Source organism: Crinia signifera, chromosome 2 (assembly GCF_055691185.1).
Source record: "Crinia signifera chromosome 2, ASM5569118v1, whole genome shotgun sequence".
NCBI classification, from domain to species: Eukaryota; Metazoa; Chordata; class Amphibia; order Anura; family Myobatrachidae; genus Crinia; species Crinia signifera.
In genome coordinates this window covers 310,461,624-310,483,976 of record NC_139218.1, presented here as the reverse complement: position 1 = coordinate 310,483,976, position 22,353 = coordinate 310,461,624, and the positions used below count along the sequence as shown (strand labels likewise).

Genomic DNA, 22,353 nt, shown 5'->3' with positions numbered 1-22,353 from the left:
TAAGGGGAGACATACTTAACATGCACAAATATACCAGGGGCCAATATAAAGAACTGTCAGGCACCCTTTTTGTTTTGAGAAGGAGTCTAAGACACATGGGAATGCGTTTAAACTAGAGGAGAGAAGAATTCAAACCCTCTTAGATTGAAAAACTTTTTTACGGTCAGGCCGTTAAATTATGGAACAGTCTTACTGAAGAGGAGGAGGTGGTGTCAGCAGACACAATAAATACATTTAAAATAAGGTTGGACTTCCAATGGCAGTTTTTGCAGGCCATCCAAGATCTATACTATAATCCCTCCACATCAGTATTGGCAGGTTGCACTCTTTCCAACTCCTTTAGTATCTTGAAAGGGACTAGACAGGGCTGACCACTTATCTTTGCTCTAGTTATTAAACCCCTTGCCAGTCGGATCAGATCCAATCCTGACATTATGGCATCTCTTTTGGTCATTCTCAATACAAACTTTCCCTCTTTGCAGACAATGTCCTCCTCATCCTCAATAATCCCCCTATCTCTCTCCTTAATCGGTTTCAGAAACTTTCCATTAACGGTCACATATTGGGGTAGAAGATTATTTACGATTGCGTAAACTTTTCATCTCCTGGATAGGCCGCATAAATGTAATAAAGATGTTCGTGCTCCCAAAACTGCTGTACTTTTTTCAGACCCTTCCTATTGCAGTCCTTAGTGGTGTTCTCACTTCCTTGCAAGCCTCCTTTTGTAAGATTGTTTGGAACTATAGGAAACCCGGTATTAGCAGAGAGGTCCTCTTCGGGAGCCCACTCGCAGGGGGCTTGGGCCTTGCTTTGCTCTCTAAATACTACCAAGCATCCAAGCTTAGTCAAAAAGTCGCTTGGCATTCCCCCAAGGACACGAAGAGATGGGTTGACTTAGAGTCTGACCTAGGTCATGTCCCTGTCTCTCACCTTCCCTGGCTTCTTTGCCAACATAGACCCTCCTCAGTCTTGTCTGTACCAACAGTAGCTCTTACTCTCACTGTCTAGGACTCACTTGCCACCAAGATCTCCCTTTCTGCATACCCCTCTATGGCATCACCCTCTTTTTCTCCCAGTCAATCATCACACATGGATTCTGTTTGGTCCTCAGCAGGTATAACCCGTTTTAGACAGGTCCATGGTAAATTTACCTCATACACTTATGCTGATCTTCAGGGAGTAGCCTCTTCTTCCCTACTCCCTCTTTTATCAGTACCTAAAAATTAAGAGCTTTGTCACTTCTCTCGCCAACCCTGGCCCTCTTTGAATTCCCACAGCAATGGAACATCTTGACCCATGGATAGGGGCATCATCTTGCAATTATACCATTCTAATCTCACATCGGACAGCTCTCCTCTGGAAGTCCATGAAATTTCTTGGGAAACAGATCATGGCACTTCTCTGGGAGAAGACACATATATTAGCGTAGCGTGGTATCTAATCCCAACCCTCCTACACGCAATCTACCCATCTGTTTCCAATCTATGCTGGCGGATGTAGGGCCAAGTAGGATCTTTTTATCATGTTTGGTGGTCCTGTCCACACATTTTGGGAAATAGTCCAGTGTATCATAAAATAAGTTTTTCCTTATTGTCCCTCTTTGATTCCAGCCTAGTTTGACTAATCTGATTGGTTTCCAAAATGGAATATATCACCAGCCTCCGAGATAACACAGTGGTCAAGAAATCAATACAACAAATGTAGATTAAAAACAAAATACTATAAAATCATAAGTAATATTGATACACAAAAGGACTAAGCTTTTAACAGTAACATCATGAATACACTCCCCCATGTTTTATCTCTGATTCAGGCTTCTCTTCTATGTGACCATATACAGATTTAGGCCCTAAACACATGCCAATGTGTGTAGGGCTTTCTAGCTGTGCCAGCTTGGCACAGCACACAGCACTGTCAGCCCATACACAGCATGAGCTGTTAGCGCTGTGTGCTGAGCGAGCTGACATCACCAGTGTTCCGGTGGAGAACACGACTATCAGCAACATTTGTGCTCACTGCAAATCTCGACAAGCGACGCGCATTGCTGTCACTATGGCCCATACACACAAAAGGATGTAGGGGCATTTTCTAAGCGGCTTAGCCAAAGTTAGCAAAGTAGCTTAGAAAATGCCTGAACCCTTCGAGTGCCTAATATATATATATATATATATATATATATATATATATATATATATATATATATATATATATATATATATATATATATATATATATATATATATATATACACACATATACACACACATTCCTACGTAAGGTAAACATTACAAATCAGGATGAATAAACATGTTTGCTTGCCAATTTTCACACCTATTTTGACAAATTTGCGTGGCACTCAAAGGGTTAATATCAGCATGTGTGTAGGTGGCATTGCTGCATGTTTATTTTTTTATACATTTATGATTTTTTTTTATGGATTACTTGAGTCGGAAGCGGTACATCTGTCATAACAGACTTAGGTCTACAGTCATTAGGTCGACCCCGGAAGGTCGACTGGCCCCAAGGTCGACAGGGTTAAAGGTCAACATGGGCCAAGGTCGACATGGTTCTAGGTTGACAGTCATTAGGTCGAAATGAGGTTTTCACTGTTTTTTACCCGAATGTCGACACAGTCGACATGGACACAGTAGGAGTTGAAGAGCAGCCCCTCGCATCGCTCGCAATGCTTCGGGCACGGTGCCTTGCTACACTCGGCACACCATTTTATTCTCCCACCACGCCCTAGTGGATGGTAGGGACATGTCGGCTCAAAAAACAATGAAAAACTCATGTCGACCTAATGAAGGTCGACCTAGAACCATGTTGACATTGACCCATGTCGACCTTAAGGCACGTCAACCTTGACCCATGTCGACATTTAACCCTGTCGACCTAAGTGTGATCTTGACAGATGACCGTTTCCCCTTGAGTCCTATTGGGAAAAGGGCACTATATAAATAAAACTAATTAATTATTATTATTTCAAAATGTGCTTGTATTAATGCATATTGATGAAGGATTTTCTATACAGCAGTCTTTACATTACTATTAGACAAACTGAAGCAAGTGAAGGAAAGGTTGTTTCAGTTTGATTAAAGAGCAAAATATATTTAAAGTAATATACAGTAAGCAGATAAACTATTGCAGGAGCTAAAAGTAACTGTATGTAAAAGTTATGGCACTGTACAGCCAACACCTAACCATATAAACACAGCTTTTTGGAAAAGAATGAAATGTCAATTCTCTTACCTTTGAATCCTTGGCATAGTAAAGGGTTCTGCCCCGGAGCTTAAAATAGCGTTTTTTCCATCTTTGAAATGAACTGGTTTGCTTCAGTAATAATCCTTCTTTAATACTTGTCTGGAAAGTAAACAGAAGAAAAAAAAACACAATTGTCAAAAAGGAATGAGGACATTATTCTTATCCCTCCAGTGTCTGACGGAACAGCAGAGAATTATACTACAAAGCTTTCCACTACTGTAATTTATATGATGGAGTACAACTATAACGCAAGGAGAATACACAGCACACAGATTCACCAGTAAAGATTTAAGATTATAGTTCAGCATAACAGGATTTGAAACATAATTTTCCATCAAGTTAAATGTTAAGCTTCCATACAATTCCCAGCAAACTGCTATTTTATCACTGATGGTCCGGGTTACATAGGCATCATAGGGGTATATTAACTAAGGTGTGAGTTCTATTGGAAAATGGATGTTGCCTGTATATTTAGCACATTCTAGAAGATAATAGATAGAATCTAATTGATTGCCCATAGCAACAACCCATCTGATGGAATTCCCATTTTAGTAAAAAAACACCATAGAATGATGGGCATCTCTCATTCGGATACGCGGAGCTACCCTCATTCAGCATAATATAGTGACCTAGCGAACCAGACACCTGGTGAACTAGCATGCAGCACTTGGACAGTAAAGCCAATACTGTGTAACAGGGGAACAGTGATCCATGCACACGTCCACCTTAAGAGGATACCCCTTTTACACCAGAGCCTCGACCCGGGTTGGTGCCACTCCAGTCCGGGCCGGGGCTTGGTGTAAAAGGGGCAAAAATAGAAAAAATTAACCCCGGACCTGTTCCCCGGGTGTCTGACCCGGCAAATGTTCAGGGTTGGACACGGGGCATACCCGGAGTCAGGATGATGTAATCTTCCAGCGCCGGCTCAGGGCCAGACTTTACTGTTGTTGCCCACCCGGCATAATGCCGGGGGACGCTGGTGTAAAAGGGAACTGACGGGTCGCATCTGGGTCCAAAAACCTGGGTGCGACCCGCCAGTTCTAGTGTAAAAGTGATATTCTTACAGAGCAATGCAGTTTCCTGGCGAGAAATAATGGCATGTAAAGCATCAGTGTGAGTCTGCATTTCATCCATCAAGTACTTCAAATGTGATAGAGCACATGTCTTCAACCTGTGGCCCTCCAGATGTTGTAGAACTACATGTCCCAGCATGCCCTGACAGTTTTGGTATGCTCTCATAGGAAAAAAGTGGCAATGCATGTTGGAACATGTAGTTTCACAACATCTGGAGGGCCACAGGTTGAAGATCCATGTGATAGAGCATCTGTTTCTGCCCTAGCACCTACAAATATTCTTCAGGATGTCTAATCGCTGCATTTCATCCACGATTCCCATCAGTGCACGTCAAATAGACTGTACGTGGAATGAGAAAAGAAGTGAACTCAGGTAAAAATGGTAATATTCATTCGTATGTAACAACCAGAAAGCTGGATGATGTGAAAATGCCCTTCAGGAAAACATTAAAACAATATTTTTTTGTTATTAGATAATGCATGTCACACATAGATCCATATACAAACATGTTTATGCACTATTCTGCCGGCGGAGGCTTTCAAATAAACATATCCAGTAGAAAAAAAAAATGTTTCAAAGGCTGAAAGCTAAGGTGTGGCACCACAGACATAGCCTCAGCCATCAGCTCCTTCAAGTAATTAGTGCATGAGAGATGTTAATCGGCAGACAGGTCTCTCCAAGGCCATCATCCTACAAATATCTGCCCCCTGTGTCCTGAAGTAGTAACAAGGGGGAAGGAGGGGTGGCAGATACCCAAAGGAGAATCTGTACGACTTCTGCAATTAGCCTACTGGGTGTGTAAGGGTGTGTGTATGTGTACATACACACACACACACACACACACACACACACACAATACAACCAAAACAATTTGTTGCAGCTCATACAAAACACTGAAGAAATGGTTAATGATGGCGAACATTAATTACGGAGCACAGCTTATACCAGCCATTACTGGATACTCTTACATACGGTAATGGTTCTTTTCTGCTGCAATTTTACTTCTGAATCTCTCTAGGGAATAACACAGTTTAAGATTTAATAAATCATTGCCTCAATACAAGAGATTTTTTTACGAGTTTCTATACAGAATTCGACTTGGGTAGAAACAAGCGTAGAAGAGAAAAGTGTCATTTGTTTGTCTGGGATTTTAGTATAACATAGGAAGTTTCGGTACTTGTTTCCTAGAACGGCCACAACGATTTACATCGTTGTGGTCGTAAGATAAAAAATCGGATCGGTCGCATCGCATGCGATTTGGTCGCATACGATGCGACCGATCCGATCTGCCGATTTTTCACCCGATTTTTTTTTTTTTTACACCAGATTTGTTTAAATTGCCCCCCCAAATGTTAATAAGTGTGCTAGACCCCACGATAGACGTGAACCCGAAGCGTGGCGAGCGCAGCGAGCCCGCGAGGGGCGGCGGTGCGCGTCCTCCGACCTTTTCATTCCCCTACTATCCACTAGGGCGTGGAGTGAGAATATAATAGTGTGGCGAGCGCAGCGAGCCACCGAGCCCGAAGCGTGGCGAGCGCAGCGAGCCCCGCGAGGGGACGCGTCTCACTTCACAGGTATACGCGTCCCCTCGCGGGGCTCGCTGCGCTCGCCACGCTTCGGGCTCGGTGGCTCGCTGCGCTCGCCACACTATTATATTCTCACTCCACGCCCTAGTGGATAGTAGGGGAATGAAAAGGTCGGAGGACGCGCACCGCCGCCCCTCGCGGGCTCGCCACGCTTCGGGTTCACGTCTATCGTGGGGTCATGGCGGGCACATAAAAAATGTGAAATGGGTCATATTGGCCCATTTCACCTTTTTTATCATTTTTCCCTATGTGAGATGGACTTCATCAAGTCCATCTCATCTTGTGCCATTATAATGGCACAAGACCAACCGATTTCAATGTTAAAAGATTTTTTAACATTGAAGTCTATGGAAAAATCGGGTCAATCGGTCGGTCGCATCGCGGCCGATTTTAATTGGTCGCGACCGACCGATTGACCCGATTTCTGTCAATCAAAGTGAAAAAATTGTAAAAAATCGGCCACATCGTGAGGATCGTGTCCCTTAATTAAGAGCCACGATCACTCACGATTGTGGCCGTTCTAGGAAACAAGTACCGAAGTTTCAATGCTCACACATGGGAACGTCTCACATGACAGACACAAGCTGCGCATTAATGTGCCAGGAGCACTGAATCTTACAGCCCAATAGCACATGCACGTGCACTTTAACTTGCATTTGCAGATATTGAATGGAATAACAACTTTAGATGGCCTAGTATAAGAATACTTAAGCTGGGTACAAATTGGGCAATATATCGTTAATGATATCGCCCATATGGATATACTTAACGCTATTGTGTGCATATCGTCAAGTGTGTATGTGTTTAATCTCACTAACAATGGGTCATCAAGGCGGGTGACGTCACTGACCGATATTGTGGAATATATTGGTGAGGGTGTATGCACTACATCGTTCTCCCACAGCACCGGGAATCGCTGAATGTGTGCACCCAGCATTACAATTTTATTTTTAGGATAGAGGTAGCTTTGCAACATTGGTAGAAAGGACCAACTGAGCCCAGTAGCCGCATTCTAAGCACAAGCCAACTAATAGCAAGTAAAAGTTGTGGAATAGATATGAAACAAGCCCATGGGCTAAGAAGGTATAACAGCTGAAAGATAAAAAAGATACACCGAGCAACCTTAAGGCTCCCATACACTAACAAGTCAAGCTGGATTCCCCTGGCAGCTCCCCGGCAGGGATCAAATACAATTTGGCACCTAGTGTACAATTTTTTTATGATAAAAATCGCATGAGATTTACTGCATGTAAGTCCCAGGAAGCTGCAAGTGGCAGGAGCCATGTATGGGGACACCAAGGGCCGGGCGAAGGGAGCCGGGCTGCAGGAGCATACAAAAATAAATATATACAAATGTATGGGCAGCCACTGAACTCTCCCAGTCAATCATCGGCAGCCTATTCATTTGCATGTTTTTTTTATATTCCCCCGCCGCCCTCCACAAAGCTCTCGGTTTCCCCATGCATTAGATGCAATACTGTACCTTGTGGGTGCTAAAAAGCACCCATGATGTGTCGCTGATGGCTGCACATAAGATTTTTCGGTACTTGTGAGTTATCTGGGCTGCCGATTTTTTGATTGTATGCCTTAAGTTAAGGCATACAATCAGATGCGATGCGATATCGCATCGCATCGCATGCGACCATCGGATGCGATGACCCGATTTTTCCATAGGAATCAATGTTAAAATGGACTGAGTCCATTTTAACATGGAATTCAATGGGAAAAAGGGGTCCTTTTCATACCCCTACTATCCAAGTGGGCATGGAGTTGGATATAAACCTGTGGCGAGCGTAGCGAGCCACCGAGCCCGAAGCGTGGCGAGCGAAGCGAGCCCCGCGAGGGGACGGTATTCCGTGTCCCCTCGCGGGGCTCGGTGGCTCGCCACGCTTCGGGCTCGGTGGCTCGACGGTATTCCGTGTCCGCTCGCCACGCTTCGGGCTCGGTGGCTGGATAGTAGGGGTATGAAAAGGACCCCTTTTTCCCATTGAATTCCATGTTAAAATGGACTCAGTCCATTTTAACATTGATTCCTATGGAAAAATCGGGTCATCGCATCGCATCGCATCCGATGGTCGCATGCGATGCGATGCGATGTGCCCGATCCGACCCGATTTAGAAATCGGGCGCCCAGATAACTCATAAGTACCGATTTTTCAGTACTTATATGTTAGTTAGTTGGGCGCCCACTATAGTAAGTGCGCTCATACCCCCACTATCCACGTCGGCATGGAGTTGATTTTATATAGTGCAGCGAGCAACCGAGCTCGAAGTGTGGCAAGCCCCACGAAGGGACGCATAAAACTAAGCAAATAGCTTAGGGGGCGCCCAACTAACACATAAGTACCGATTTTTCTTCCACTCTGATCCGATTGGCAGTGGACCGCGAATCGGATTGGATGTCATGTACATGCGACTTGAGCCTATTTCACCCGATTTCTCCACCCAATCCACCAGAATTGGGCCCGAATTGAGCTATCAGGGACATCTTTAAAATATCTAAAAATAAATAGAATGCACTTAGAAAAGATGCAACTCTTCAGTAATAATAACTGCAGTATTCAGCAATAACAATTCCCAATGCATGGTAAACTAATAATAATAACAGACTGAGACAGGTCTGATGTTGTTCTCTCTAAAAGCTTCTCAATCGTGTGCTTCAATGGCATAAACAGACAATTAGGGGTTTATCCAGATTTAAAAGAAAGGCTTAAGAAAAAAAGCATACCATATATACTCGAGTATAAGCCTACTTTTTCAGAACATTTTTTATGCTGAAAAAGCCCCCTTCGGCTTATACTCGAGTGAGGGTCCCACTTGAGTCAATAAGTTTTCCCATTTTTGGGTTGAAAAATTAGGTGCCTCGGCTTATATTCGGGTCGACTTATACTCGAGTATATACGGTATTTGTTTTTTGGTCTGCAAGGAAAATAATGTCATTGCATGAAGCCCACAAATATGGAGTAGCTTTGTTTTTACTATGAAATATAGAATTGAGCTTGAACAGACCAATCTAATGGCCCATACACACTAGAAAATGTGTTCAAGGGATATTTGTTCAACAATATCTTTCACTGAACTGAACAATGAACAATCTAGCTAGAGTCCAATCAACTCCACGCCGATGTGGATAGTGGGGGTATGAAAAGGTCGAAGGACGCGTACCGCTGCGCTCGCCACGCTTTGGGTTGGCGTTCATAGTGGGGGTGCATTTAACATACTAAGCACCCATGACGTTTAATTATGTTATAGGGGCCACTTAACATTGAAAAACCCATTAGGGTGCTTATACAATTTTAAATCGCATACCATTGTATACAATGGCATACAATGCCATACAATGTGATACAATGCGATGGTATACAATTTAAAATTGTATAACATCGCCTGCCATCGCATCGTATGCATTATGGTCTGCGATGCAATGGGCACCGTACTAGTACACAAGTACCTAAAAAAAAATATGGTTGACTCTTACACCTGTATTTATAGAGTCAGGGCCCGTTTCAAAACCTGCTGCCGGTTATCCTTTGTGGGGTGGACCCCCATACATTTTGTTTTTCAAGAGTAGAATGGGGGGGGAGGGGGGAGTGAGCAGTAGTAGTGCTGCCATTATTTAAACCTTTTCCATGCGACTAGGAAAATGACAATCAATTGGAGGTAATTTACTGGTACTTTTAAGATGTGAAGATAATTGTTATGATGGGAGAAATCTGCTAATCATTGAGATACGTTTGTAATCTCAATGTGTGGGCAAGTCAGACTGGTAAAAATTTGTAATGGAGAGAAAAAATTACAGGATCTGAGAAATTACTGACTGCTGATGTATGGTCACCTATACACCACCTAATTGAAATCTCTATAAACAGTGAATGTCAATGTGAGGGGAAACTTGATAATCTAGGGGGTCAATCTCGTTGCTTGTAAATTAAAGAGATGGAATTTCTAGAGAGAAGCAAGAAAAGCAGAAAAAAAACTCATCACCATTTCTAGGATAAATGTAAAAGGAGTGCTAATAAATGGGAGTGGGTATGGGTAGGGAAAGCAAAGAAGAAAGTAAGAAAAAGCACCTGAAAAATAAACGTGATTAAAAAAACTGTTTACAGCTCTCTTGAGCTTTTGTGATTGTCCGTGGAGGTAGACTGCGCTTATTTTACATTTGTCTATAACCTTTATTATTGAGCAGCTTTTTCCCCTTTTTTCCAAGCGCAGTGTTATATTCTATTCTGACCATTTCCAGGATGCTGATAGGTAAAATGGCTTCCTGCAGAGAATACCGACCCAGGAATTGATTACCAAGAACCACAGCCTTCAGCCCCTGGGTCTGGCATCTTTAGTCAATATTATTTAATTCCAGATGGCAAATCTGTGGCCCTCAAATAGGTTTGCAGTGTTCAAACACCGTTGAAGAGAAAACAGTCGTCTAAAACAGCACCACAAGTTTGTATATGTGAAGATGAAACCTCGACCATTGTGCTAGCAAGTCCAGTTAGAACGTTTATGAGTAAATATGGCCAAATGATAAAGCGTCAAATGAGGCGTATGCAAAAATGACCTGACACCTTACTGGACGAAAGCCCCTTCTTTACAAAATCTTGTAAGGGAAGAATCTTGTCCATTGGTAAAAGTACTCATGGAGTTAGAGTGTCTAGGATTAGACCAATAAACTGCAGGCTTTAAAAAAGGAGACAGTTGTGATTTCTTGAAGTATAAGAGCCGACCGCGTTAAAGAAGAAACGGACATGCGAGTTGTGTATCCAGGATCAGCATCTACTGAAAAGATGCTTTCAACAGAAGGTCTTCTAGATAAGGTATAATAGTTACCACTTAAATGTGTAATGCGGATATCATTGTGGCCATTATGTTCCTAAACACCCAGGGCGCAGAGGATAGGTCAAATGGTAATGCTTGAAACTGGAATTGTTGATCCGGATTTACAAACATTGGGAATCTTATACCTTAATATCTAGCGAGATTAGGAATTCCGCTGATTCCAAGCTGGCAATTACCAACTGCAGTGATTTCATCTTGAACCGGTCAAAAGCTAGATTCAGATTCAAGGACTTCAGGTTGAGAATAGGCTGTACTGAACGTCCGGTTTTGGTACTAAGAAAAGATTTGAAAAGAAGCAGCGCTGATTTATTGGGTCGGGTGTACTTACACCTGGCTGACAATAGCCTCTGTACCTCTAACAGAATAATCTACTTTTTGACTCTAGGATAGGCAGAACCACCTTTCTGGGGGAAGCTTTGCAAACTCCAGCTGGTATCCTTGCTATACATTTTTCTGCACCCAATTGTGCTTGCAGGAAAACACCCACTTGTCTAGAAAGAGGCGCAAATGAGCTCCCACTCTGGGATCCCCCAGGTGGGCGAGAAGCCCGTCATGCCACTGGCTTGTCAGTAGGCTTTGCACCAAGGAGCACCCAGCCAGGCACAGGAAAGAAAAAGGCTGCAGCACAGGTTAACGGTTGCTGAACATGTCCAGACAAGTGCAGGAAAAAGCAATGCCTACTTCCGCCTCCCTACGCACACTGTGTACAGCAGCGCCTATGGAAGCTATGCAGCCTTGTAACACCAGACTGGTGCACAAACCAGCCCGGCAGCCACCGGGCACTTCAATCGCCGGTCCCTGGACCCACAGATGGTGGTGTGGCACTAGGCCATAATGCAGTGGTTCCCAACCCTGGTCCTCAAGTACCCCCAACAGTGCATGTTTTGCAGGTCTCCACAAAGAATGACAAGTGACATAATTAGCTCCACCTGAGGATCTTTTCAAATGTGCCTGAATAATGGAGTGCACCTGCTGGGTGACCTGGAAAACGTGCAATGTTGGGGGTACTTGAGGACCAGGGTTGGGAACCACTGCCATAATGCAAGCCGCGTGCAGCAGCGACTGATACCCGGGACTGGATGTGCCAGAGGCTTGAGTTAGAGAAACGCATGGGGCATCCCACGATGCAGGCAGACAGTGGGTCCCTGTCTGCCTATCCTCACTTCTTAATGTGCTCCCATCCACACCAATCTTAACCCAACTGTGGGTATACGGTCGCTAAATCGAAACATTGAAGGGCGAAATGGGCTTGGGTTGACACCTCAAAATGTTGACATGAGTTTAAGTAAACAGGGTCATTAGGTCAACACAATCATTAAGTCGACATGAACAAGGTCAACATGGGTTTTTCACATTTTTTGAGCCAACATGTGCCGACAGGCAATATTTCATACCCTACCATCCACTAGGGCATGGAGGGACAATAAAAAAGTGTGCCGAGCATAGCAAGCCATGCGAGGGGACGTGGTGTACCGATGTGGTGTCCATGTCGCCTGTGTCGACATTCAGGCCCCCAGGCCCCCAGGCCCCCCCCCCCCAAAAAAAACCTACATACACATAGATAGATATAGTCTCGGCACTCTTAGGTGTTTGTAAATTCACAATTCTACCGGGTGCCCTCTCACGGCATTAGTATAATTTAGAGGTAGAAGGCGGCATTCTCTGGCTTTCATTAAAGACAGACCTTTACAAGTAACATTTCGGTTTAATGATAACCTTCATCAGGATTGGTTGTGATAAAGGTTATCATTAAACCGAACCATTGAATCACCTGATATCTGTAAAGGTCAAATACATACATACATACATACATATAGACATATACACATACATACATACATACATACATACATACATACATACATACATACATACATACACACATACACAGTAGTAGGGAGACCGGCACTCAACCCTCCTGTGGACAACTGGCAAGCTGTGGCATCCCATGTCTGATCTCTTATCCTTAGAAGTCCCATGAGCACCTCTGATCTCCACACACACACACACACACACACACACATATATATTTAATTTTTTTGATAGATATACACACACAAAAAAAGATTTCATTATAAGCAGATTTAAAAATGTTTTGTTTCTGACATGTATTTCTAAAAGGACAAAGGCCATTGTTGTAAGAGACTGAAACAGACAAATGCTTTAGTGGTAACTATATTGTTCACATTGGTGTCGTAAATCTATATAATCCATGTTTTAAATTGTATTTATGGGTTATTTCAACATTCAGTTAAATTGAGGCAACATAGAAGACATCTGCTGAACCAATAACCATAACAATGTATACAATAAATTCATATATTATATTGCACCCTCCATAGTGATCAGACATATGCCCAAATTTATCCTAGAGTGTTTTTGTGCACTACAAAGCAACACTAACAAAAATAAAAGTATATATATATATATATATATATATATATATATATATATATATATATATATATATATATATATATATATATATATATTGTAGTAGGGGGGGGGGGGGGATAATTTGCTGAAGTAGAGCAAATACCAAATGCATGAAAAGTTTAAGAAGTCCCCTCAATCAGTAAAATGTGCCACCAAGCAGACCATAGTACACTATACGCAGTATTACATTGCTGATTCTTTGTTGCATTCACTCTTATTTGAATAGCAGTAAAGCAAATAATCAAGACAGTTAAAGGTGAAGATCAGCAATAACAGCAGAGGGAAGAAAGACTGTGATTATGCACTGTATCTGTCACAGGATGTTAAGCTGCTCAGACAGCAAATATTTAAATGCCAATTCCATCGCAGACTGATTTTACTCTTCATTGTGATTAAAAATAGTGCAGAAAGCCGTGCTTACAATTATCTTAAATCGGCGTTTGTCATAACATTTATGCTGCTCACATGAGTGATGGGAGCAGCGGGAAGCTGAGGTTTAGTACACCACTTCCATACCACAATCATGGAATATAATGGAAAGCTCACAACCAAAGACACAAACCTAACTACAGTATATTCCTGAAGGGCACGCCGTGTGCTTCAGGTCATTAATACAACTAACAACCCACAGCTGAGCTTCATCTGTGTTAGATACTAAGGACAGGGAAAACACAGCACAGAGACAGTCATTTGTTTCATTGTAAAAGTTGCTGGTTGAACCATTCTTCTAAAATAAACCTTTCCTAAGTACATGCCAACATTAAAGCCTATACCTTTTGCAGACATTTAAACAATGTACCTATCTGAGGATTACTGGGGATAACAATCGCTCCCCAGTAAAGCCAGGCGCTAACGACTGCTGCTTAGCGAGCCGTACCGAACCAGGCCCTCTATGTCCACTGGAGCACTGTTAAACAGACATCAACAAAAAAAATTGCAGGGAACAGCATACCTCAACTAAAAGTAAAAACCATTACATTTACATAAAGTCGTCCAAAAAGAGATGCATGCACTTTCAAATCACCATAATTCAGATGCCTGGAGTTGCAATTAAATATTACAAAATACATTCCAACAAGCATCCCACAAGGGCTCAGGTTCAGAATGACACACGCGCACTGTTAAAAGGTCTTCATTATTTTAGTGAAAAATAATAATGGCATTAATATGTTAAACAAGCAAATCCTTGAGCACATGTAAAACACCAAGGGGTAGATTTATGACTAGGCAATCAGGGGAATCTGCGCTATCCCCGTGCGTTATAGCAGGGGATAGCGCTTCCCCTGATCTATCACACCCGCCAAGCATTTACTCTAAAGGCCCCCTTACACTTGTCAACTTATTGTCTCAACAAATTGAACCTGATTGACTCGAGATTTATCCTATGTGCGGGAGGTTCAATCTCTTCCAATCTCTTGGTTATACTCAATGGCACAGGATTGTGGATTGTGTCCTACACATCAGGCACATAAGATTTTGTCAGACGGCACATCAGATCTCGTCAGATAAATTGACTCACATTGGATGAAATCTCACAAAATCTCACAAGTGTAAGGGGCCCTTTACGCCGGCGGTGTGGGGCAGGAGGCATAGCGCAGGGATGATATTTGCACTGCGCCCCTGCCTCCTGCCAGATTTATGAACGGTCAGCATCGCTGACCGTTCCGCCGCCTGCAGCTGTCGACTTCGCCAGCTGCAGGCGGCGATGCCCTATACCTAACAGCAGGGACAGTGCTGTCCCTGCTGCTGGCGCTGAGCTGCGCAGGGATCTCGCGAGACTAGCGAGATCCCGCGCATGCGCAGTGAGCCGGCCGGGGGGGAGGAGACGGCGCATCAGTATTAACTGATGCACTGTCTCCAGGAGGGACATCGCCGGAGGGGGGAGTTAGCGCTCCCCGACTCCGGCGGCAAGATCTTAATAGATCTTGTCGGTGTCCCCTCCTGCTTGGCCTCGCTAATGAGGCGAAGCAGGAACTATTATAGCGGCGCGATAGGCGCCGCTATAATAAATCTACCCCCAAAGTACTTATGCATCTCCTCAAGCATCATGCGCAGGGCCAATATGTAGCACTGGCATATGAAAAGGTCACTGTGACATCTCCGAGGGGAGAAATTGCATACGATGCAGGGACACATCCCTGCATCGATATAAAGATATATCGTATGTGGTACTTCTGCATAGGATATTTCGTCTGCAATCACATTCCCCACTGCCAGGAGGGGGGCAGAGACCAGATGTAAAGCAGGTCCGACCTCAGATTTGCATCAACATCACATGTCCAGGCCCGTCTACAGTTTGCCATTGAGCATCTGGACCATTGATGATTCAGAGCAGGATTGGGAGAATGTCGTGTGGTCAGATGAGAGCAAAATAGAACTTTTTGGTATAAACTCCACTCGCCAAGTTTGAAGGAAGAAGAATGATGAGTGGCATCCCAAAAACACCATACCCACTGTGAAGCATGGGGTGGGGCTGCATTTCTGCAAAGGGGAGGGGATGACTGATCCGTATTAAGGAGAGGATAAATGGGACCATGTACCGTGAGATTTTGGCCAAAAACCTCCTTCCCTCAGTAATAGCATTGAAGATGGAATGAGGCTGGGTCTTCCAGCATGACAATGACCCCAAACACACTGCCCCAGCAACTAAAAAGTGGCTCCATAAGAAGCATTTCAAGGTCCTTGAGTGGCCTAGCCAGTCTCCAGACCTCAGCGCAATCAAAAATCTGTGGAGGGAGTTCAAAATCTGTGTTGCCCGGTGACAGCCCCAAAACATGACAGATTAGGAGAAGATCTGCATGTAAGAGTGGGCCAAAATACCTGCTACAGTGCAAACCTGGTCAAGAACTACAGGAAACGATTGATCTCTGTAATTGCCAACCAGTTATATTACAAACTATTGAGTTTTACTTTTTGATTGTCCAAATATTTATTTTCTTATTTATTTCTTATTTTCTGTCTCAGTTGAAGTGTACCTATGATGGAAATTACAGACCTCTGATCGTTTTAAGTGGGTCATCTTGCACAATCGGTAGCTGTCCAAATACTTTTTTGATCCACTGTACATACATATTTATGTCAGATGATGGCTGGCACTCGTAGACTTTCACCCAAATCAAGAACGAACAGATAGTTGACAACTATCCTTTGTCTTTTCTTGAATAGGACAAAGTCTACGAGTGCCAGCCGTCAGCGGACATATATTTTTCCTTTTGGGAAGGTGGGCACCGCAGCAACACACACACACACACACACACATATACCTTAGGCAAATTACCAGCCTAGGTAATATTCACATTCTTGGGGATTGACAATTTGGAAGATACTTGTACATGTTAGATACTTGTTCTATGAATTGTGTTCTATGAATTTCATTGTTCATGTTAAGTCTACTATATATGCACCCAAACCTCAAACAGTGGGCATATTTACTTATTTCACAGCTGAGGAAATTAATTTAAAATTTGTGCATACTTACCTTGAGGGAAATGTACTTTCTTGCCAGGCAATAAGGCATTTAGCCAGAGCACCGCATTTAGCTACAAAGACCGTTTGTTTTACAGTTAACACACTTTACAGTTAGTCTAAACATACCTTTTGGCTGGAAACTCTGGCAATGGACATGGATGTCAAGTCTGGGTCTTGAAAACATCCTAATTGAGCTAGCATCTCTAGCCCCAGTGGTTAATATGAAATCTGTGCTTTTAATGTGCTATGAAAGGATATACACATTTTTCTAAAATCTAGTAGTTAAGTGAAACATTAGGAGCCAGACCATCTTCCACAACCAAAATATGTTAAGTTTTATAGACCACTATACATAATAATTCCACTCATGTCATGGGACCACCACAATACCAATCAAGCTTCTTGGCACCCAATTTGCGCTATGCCACAAAGATGAAGTTCGGTATTATGTCCAGCTCATCGGGATTCTGACTGCAGGGACTCAAACAGGGGGGCAAGTGCAACAAAACCCCTTGCGGGCTCACTGCACTCCCCGCTTATTCTATGCTCCCTCTATTGGGGTCGTGAAACCCCACGAGGGAGACTAGCCAGTGTAAGTCGGGATCCTGTATATCAGTTGGAATTCTGAAGTCTGTTTAATGACCATTGGAATCGTGACTGTCGGGAGGCCATGCAGCACCCCAAAGAAGGACCCCACAGCTTTTTCTTAATGCAGAGTTTGATTGTTCTTCTTATACAAATTCAGATTCCACAATGAATGACAAAATACATACAGTACCTATGATTTCATAGGAGAATAATGATGGAAAAAGGAGGAGAGTGGTCACTCTTATGTATAGTTATTTAGTTTCCAAAAGTCGGGGGGAGAGGAGAATATTGAATACTCTAGATCGAATTCACATTTGAGCTGTTCTATGCTACAATATTTCAAAGGAACGGAAATATTGTCCTGGAATGAATACTCCCCTAATGCAGCAGAGAAAAAAATAGGTTGAAGATTCATCAAATGGGGCAATAGATAACGCATGGAATGGAGATCGCCTTTAAGTTTAGTATCCTTAAGGCCCATACACACTGGGCGATTTTGAGATGAAAGCAGCTAAGTTTTGTCGTTTGAGCTGTTTCTGTGTGTACAGACCAGCGGTGGGCCCACTGTAGACTCATATGCAGTAGAAGATTTGGGCTGTAGACAGAGAACCTAATGTGCTATGGTAGAAACAGAATGTTGGAGATATGCATGTTATGCTAAGAGACCGTAGTTCCTCACTAAGGTGGCAAATGCTTTAGTCTCCATCCGCTCTGAAATGTTAAAACAAACAAATATCAGTAGAATGTGCATAGCACAAACATTTACTTAAAATTATTTTGCAATAACTGAAGGGGGTCAGGCAGAGCTAGCAATGCAAATACCTCAGCCATCTTGGCTACTGAAGGTGGCTGAAAGGGATGATTAAGAGATGCAGCACAACATCTTTGGAAGAAATAGCTATAGTAAGTTTCTAAGGGGTAGATTTATTATAGCCGCGCATATCGCGCCGCTATAACAGTTCCTGCTTCGCCTCATTAGCGAGGCGAAGCAGGAGGGGACACCGACAAGATCTATTAAGATCTTGCCGCCGGAGTGGGGGAGCGCTAACTCCCCCCTCCGATGATGTCCCTCCTGGAGACAGCGCATAAGTTAATACTGATGCGCCGTCTCCTTCCCCCCCGGCCGGCTGACTGCGCAGGATCTCGCTAGTCTCGCGAGATCCCAGCGCAGCTCAGCCCCAGCAGCAGGGACAGCGCTGTCCCTGCTGTAAGGTATAGGCATCGCCGCCTACAGCTGGCGAAGTCGACAGCTGCAGGCGGCGGAACGGTCAGCGATGCTGACCGTTCATAAATTTGGCAGGAGGCAGGGGCGCAGTGCAAAATATCGCCCCTGCGCTATGCCTCCTGCCCCACACCGCCGGCGTTAGAGTAAACGCTCGGCGCGTGTGATAGATCAGGGGAAGCGCTATCCCCTGCTATAACGCACGGGGATAGCGCATATTCCCCTGATCGACGTTTAATAAATCTACCCCTGTCTTCCTTGTGGTAAAATTCCCCTGTAATGTACAGATGTATCCACATACACATACAGTGCAGTATGTTACGTTCAAATAGCCCTGCTTAGTTTGACATGGGCTTTTCTACTTAACCTCACCAAAACAAAATGCATTTCATACAGGCAAAAGAGAAGTCCGACACAAGTGACCCTTAATACCATTGAGGCAGATGTATCAATATCCAAACAACATTTTGTAAATAACGGGTCCCGCTTCTCCAGCATAACGTGGAGAAGCGGGCACCAGTTATTGGCAGATGTATTAACCCCATCCCAGCCAATAAGGAGAGCCGTTATGCCCAGCGTGAACGGCTCTCCTTATCGGCTCCCCCAATAACCGCAATATCTCCAGCGCAGCCCAAGCCAGAAGCAGAGCTAGCGTTGTACCCACAGTGGGGGATAGGACAACGCTAGCCCTGAGCTGGCAAATTGGCCGAATTAAAGCCTGGGCGGATGTTAATATATTGCCCCGGCTGCTAAACACTAGGGGGGATTGCAGGGGACAGCCCCGCCGAGCGTAACTCGGCAGGTTGTCACTAACGCACGTTAGGTGTGCTAGTAATACATTAGGGAAATCGTAATCCCCCGGTTCATATATCTGCCCCATTATGCTTTATACCAATTCTTTTGGAACAAAATCCAAGTACCGAATTACCCATTTTCAAATGAAAATGCAAAATTAAGGGTAAATAGCTCAGTGCCATTATTTGTAATATAATTTTAACTTGTAATAAAAAAACATAAAAAAAAAAACATTTGACCCTTTGAGTGTCAACGTTGCAGTGAGAGATCCTCAAAATATCTGCTAAAAATGCCACCAGCACTCAAAGTGACTGTTCTTTTAGTATAAGTAAAGTTTAGGTAAATATTGCACCCAAAAAACGGACAGTCGCTGTGAGTGGCACTGGCATCATTTTCTTAACAGATATTTTGAGGATCTCTTACAGCAACAAAGGGTTTTATAAAAATGTTTGCTTGCCAATTTTCACACATATTTTGACAAATCCCCTTGGCACTCAAATGCCTAACAACATTAGAATTAGGGATTGAAAAATGCTCAATCCCGGGATTGGCATCTCTAATAATAACATTTAAAACAACATGCCCCCCCCCCCCCCCCCTGTCATGCTGCGCAGAGCCGCACGCCGGGGTTGGGAACAGCTGGGCATTAGATCGTGCATGCGCAAATTGCAGCAATTTTGGGGCCAAAACCCAGGATCCCGCCGATCCCAATCACGAGATTGGCAACCCTAGTTAGCAATGATGCCTCACAGTTCAGTTCCCACCAAGAAAATATGAGTGCTTTAACACAACCTTAACCAAACCTTGCTCGCATTGATATTGCTGATCATCACTGCACTATATAAAAGAGATGGAAATCAGCGAAAGATAAAAAAAATCCCATTCAACACAAAGTTCTGGCTAAAATTCTGTATCCTGAGCTAAACCTAATCTACTTCATAATGATCTCAGAATAGGGCTGAGACTGACTGCAGTTTCTCACACCTAATGAGCAAATATTTTATATGACTATAGAAACAGCTTGTTTACCACTGAGCCATATTTGCTGCCTTACCAAATGATTTGTATATCGAGACAGCACCGAACTTAAAAGGTTGGTGAAGGACTAGTAATCTTAAAAGTTCACAACCCATTCATACAAACAGATGACTAACCTTTCATTTCACAGACACATACCATATAAGCAATACCTCACACCACGCTATAATGGGAGTTGGAATTAATTTATTTATTAAGTCCTGCACAGCAATTTTGGTTGATCTAATAGAAGTCAGTACTGAAGAAACTTTCAGCACTAACGAAGTGCTATTCATAATCTATGTTTCTAGGCAGAACCACCCAGCAGACAAGGAGCAGAGCATTCTCTGTATCCTTAGCAACAAGATGGGACATGATAAAGTGAAAATCAACTCTTTTCCTACACTGAGACTTGCAGGCATTTAAAACACAAGTCAGACAAAACACACACACACACACACACACATATATATAGTTTTTTTTTAAAAAAAACAGCACTCAATGCAAGCAGACAGAACGGTTAGTGCAGGGTCCAGACAGTATTTTAAATAGCACTTACCCAGCCTAGGTGTGTAGGACAGGAACAGACCAGCACTCATAGTTAGAAACAAAAAAAGTGTATTGAAATAGTTAAAGCATGTTCATACAAGTACAGTGGCTGACCCAACAGCCGTTTCGACCGGATTCCAACCAGTCTTCAACAGGGGTCTAGTGCAGCTATGACAGATAGTTTTTAAATAGTACCATAAATCAATCAAACATTATAAAAAACGCGCCAAACACTCCCTGCGGGCGTCAAGCCGGGAGCTGTCACTCAGCACCACTCACGGAGGTGCCGGAGCGTGCCTGTGTAGAGCCGCCTCATCTGCGGCTGGGAGGCGCGTCATCAGGGAATCCCCTGTGACGTGTACTGTCAGTAGCTGCAATGCGCGGTGTACTGTATCAGCTCTGTGATAGAGACACAGCGACTGGGATTATGCGCGATGTACCGTGCCTGCCAGAATGTTAATTCTGGATACCTCTGCTGTATAATGCAGTGCAGTGTAAAGTGAAGGTAAAAAGGGGTGTGGAGACGGGGAAAACTAGGGACATGGAGGATGGTGTCTCCATTGTGGGTGTTCTGTATTAGGCAACATGGGGGGAGCGGGTAAAGGTCTAATGTATAAGTGTGATAATAATGCATGAGATGGGGAGGCAACTGTGTTGAACAGTGTGTATGGGCTGGACAGCATGAGCTGCTGAAGAACAGTGCTGCAAAAGTCAAGGAGAGTACATAAAAACTCCTTGTGGAAAAACTATTGTTTAAGCAGTACGAAATTTTTCAGACTAAGCATTCAAAGTCCATATGTAGCTCCACATATCCTGAATCAACGCCTATTATAACAGATGCAGACAAAAGGAAAATGAATTTACAATCCGGTGCCAACCAGTAGGGTGGATGTTTCTGTATGATGTGCAGTTAAAAGAAGGGTGTATAAACCAATACTCAAACATAGAGTACCTGTCTATTCCCTTCCGTAGTGTCTTGGACTTACAGGGCCATATGTGTAAAGCAATGTAATAGGCAGGACAAAAAAAATCATGAAAATGTAAAGAAAATGGGGAAGTACATTAAGGTACTGTTTGTACGGGAGTGCACAATGACACGGTCTGTCTGTAGACCTTAAGTGGTCCGTCCCTGATGGTTCAAGAGTTGTAGCTTGTGTATTAGTACACTAAGGTACAATGTGCGTGCAAGCTAGAGAAAACAACTCATCTTAAAGTCTTCATTGAGCCCATTGGGCGTAAGGGTGTTTAGACAAAATATCCATTGTAGTTCACGCTGGAGAAGTACTGTAGTCTATCACGGTCCCCGCCTCTCTTTAATGGTGGTATGTGATCAATAATGTGGCACGTTAGTTGAGCCATTCTATGCTTCTTTTACAGGTAATGCCTAGCTTCTGGTAGGAATTTGAGGTCCAAATTTTCATTAGTAGCAGTGAGGCTTTTTTTGATGGAGGAACGATGCTGACTTAATCTCTCTTTGTACATTCTTGAGGTCTTGCCAATGTAGAGCAAATTGCAGGGGCAAAT

The 22,353-nt window shown here is 43.4% G+C and overlaps 1 protein-coding gene across 5 annotated transcripts in view; it reads right to left on the bottom strand.

Annotated features, from left to right (window-relative positions):
• The window catches only part of DGKH (diacylglycerol kinase eta), a 248,423-nt gene that overhangs the window by 131,965 nt on the left and 94,105 nt on the right, over positions 1-22,353 (bottom strand). For all 5 annotated transcript variants that reach the window (XM_083168927.1, XM_083168928.1, XM_083168926.1 and 2 more), the window contains one exon: positions 3,250-3,360. In XM_083168927.1, the coding sequence (XP_083025053.1) occupies positions 3,250-3,360 (111 nt within the window). The remainder of the gene's footprint in view (positions 1-3,249; positions 3,361-22,353) is intronic.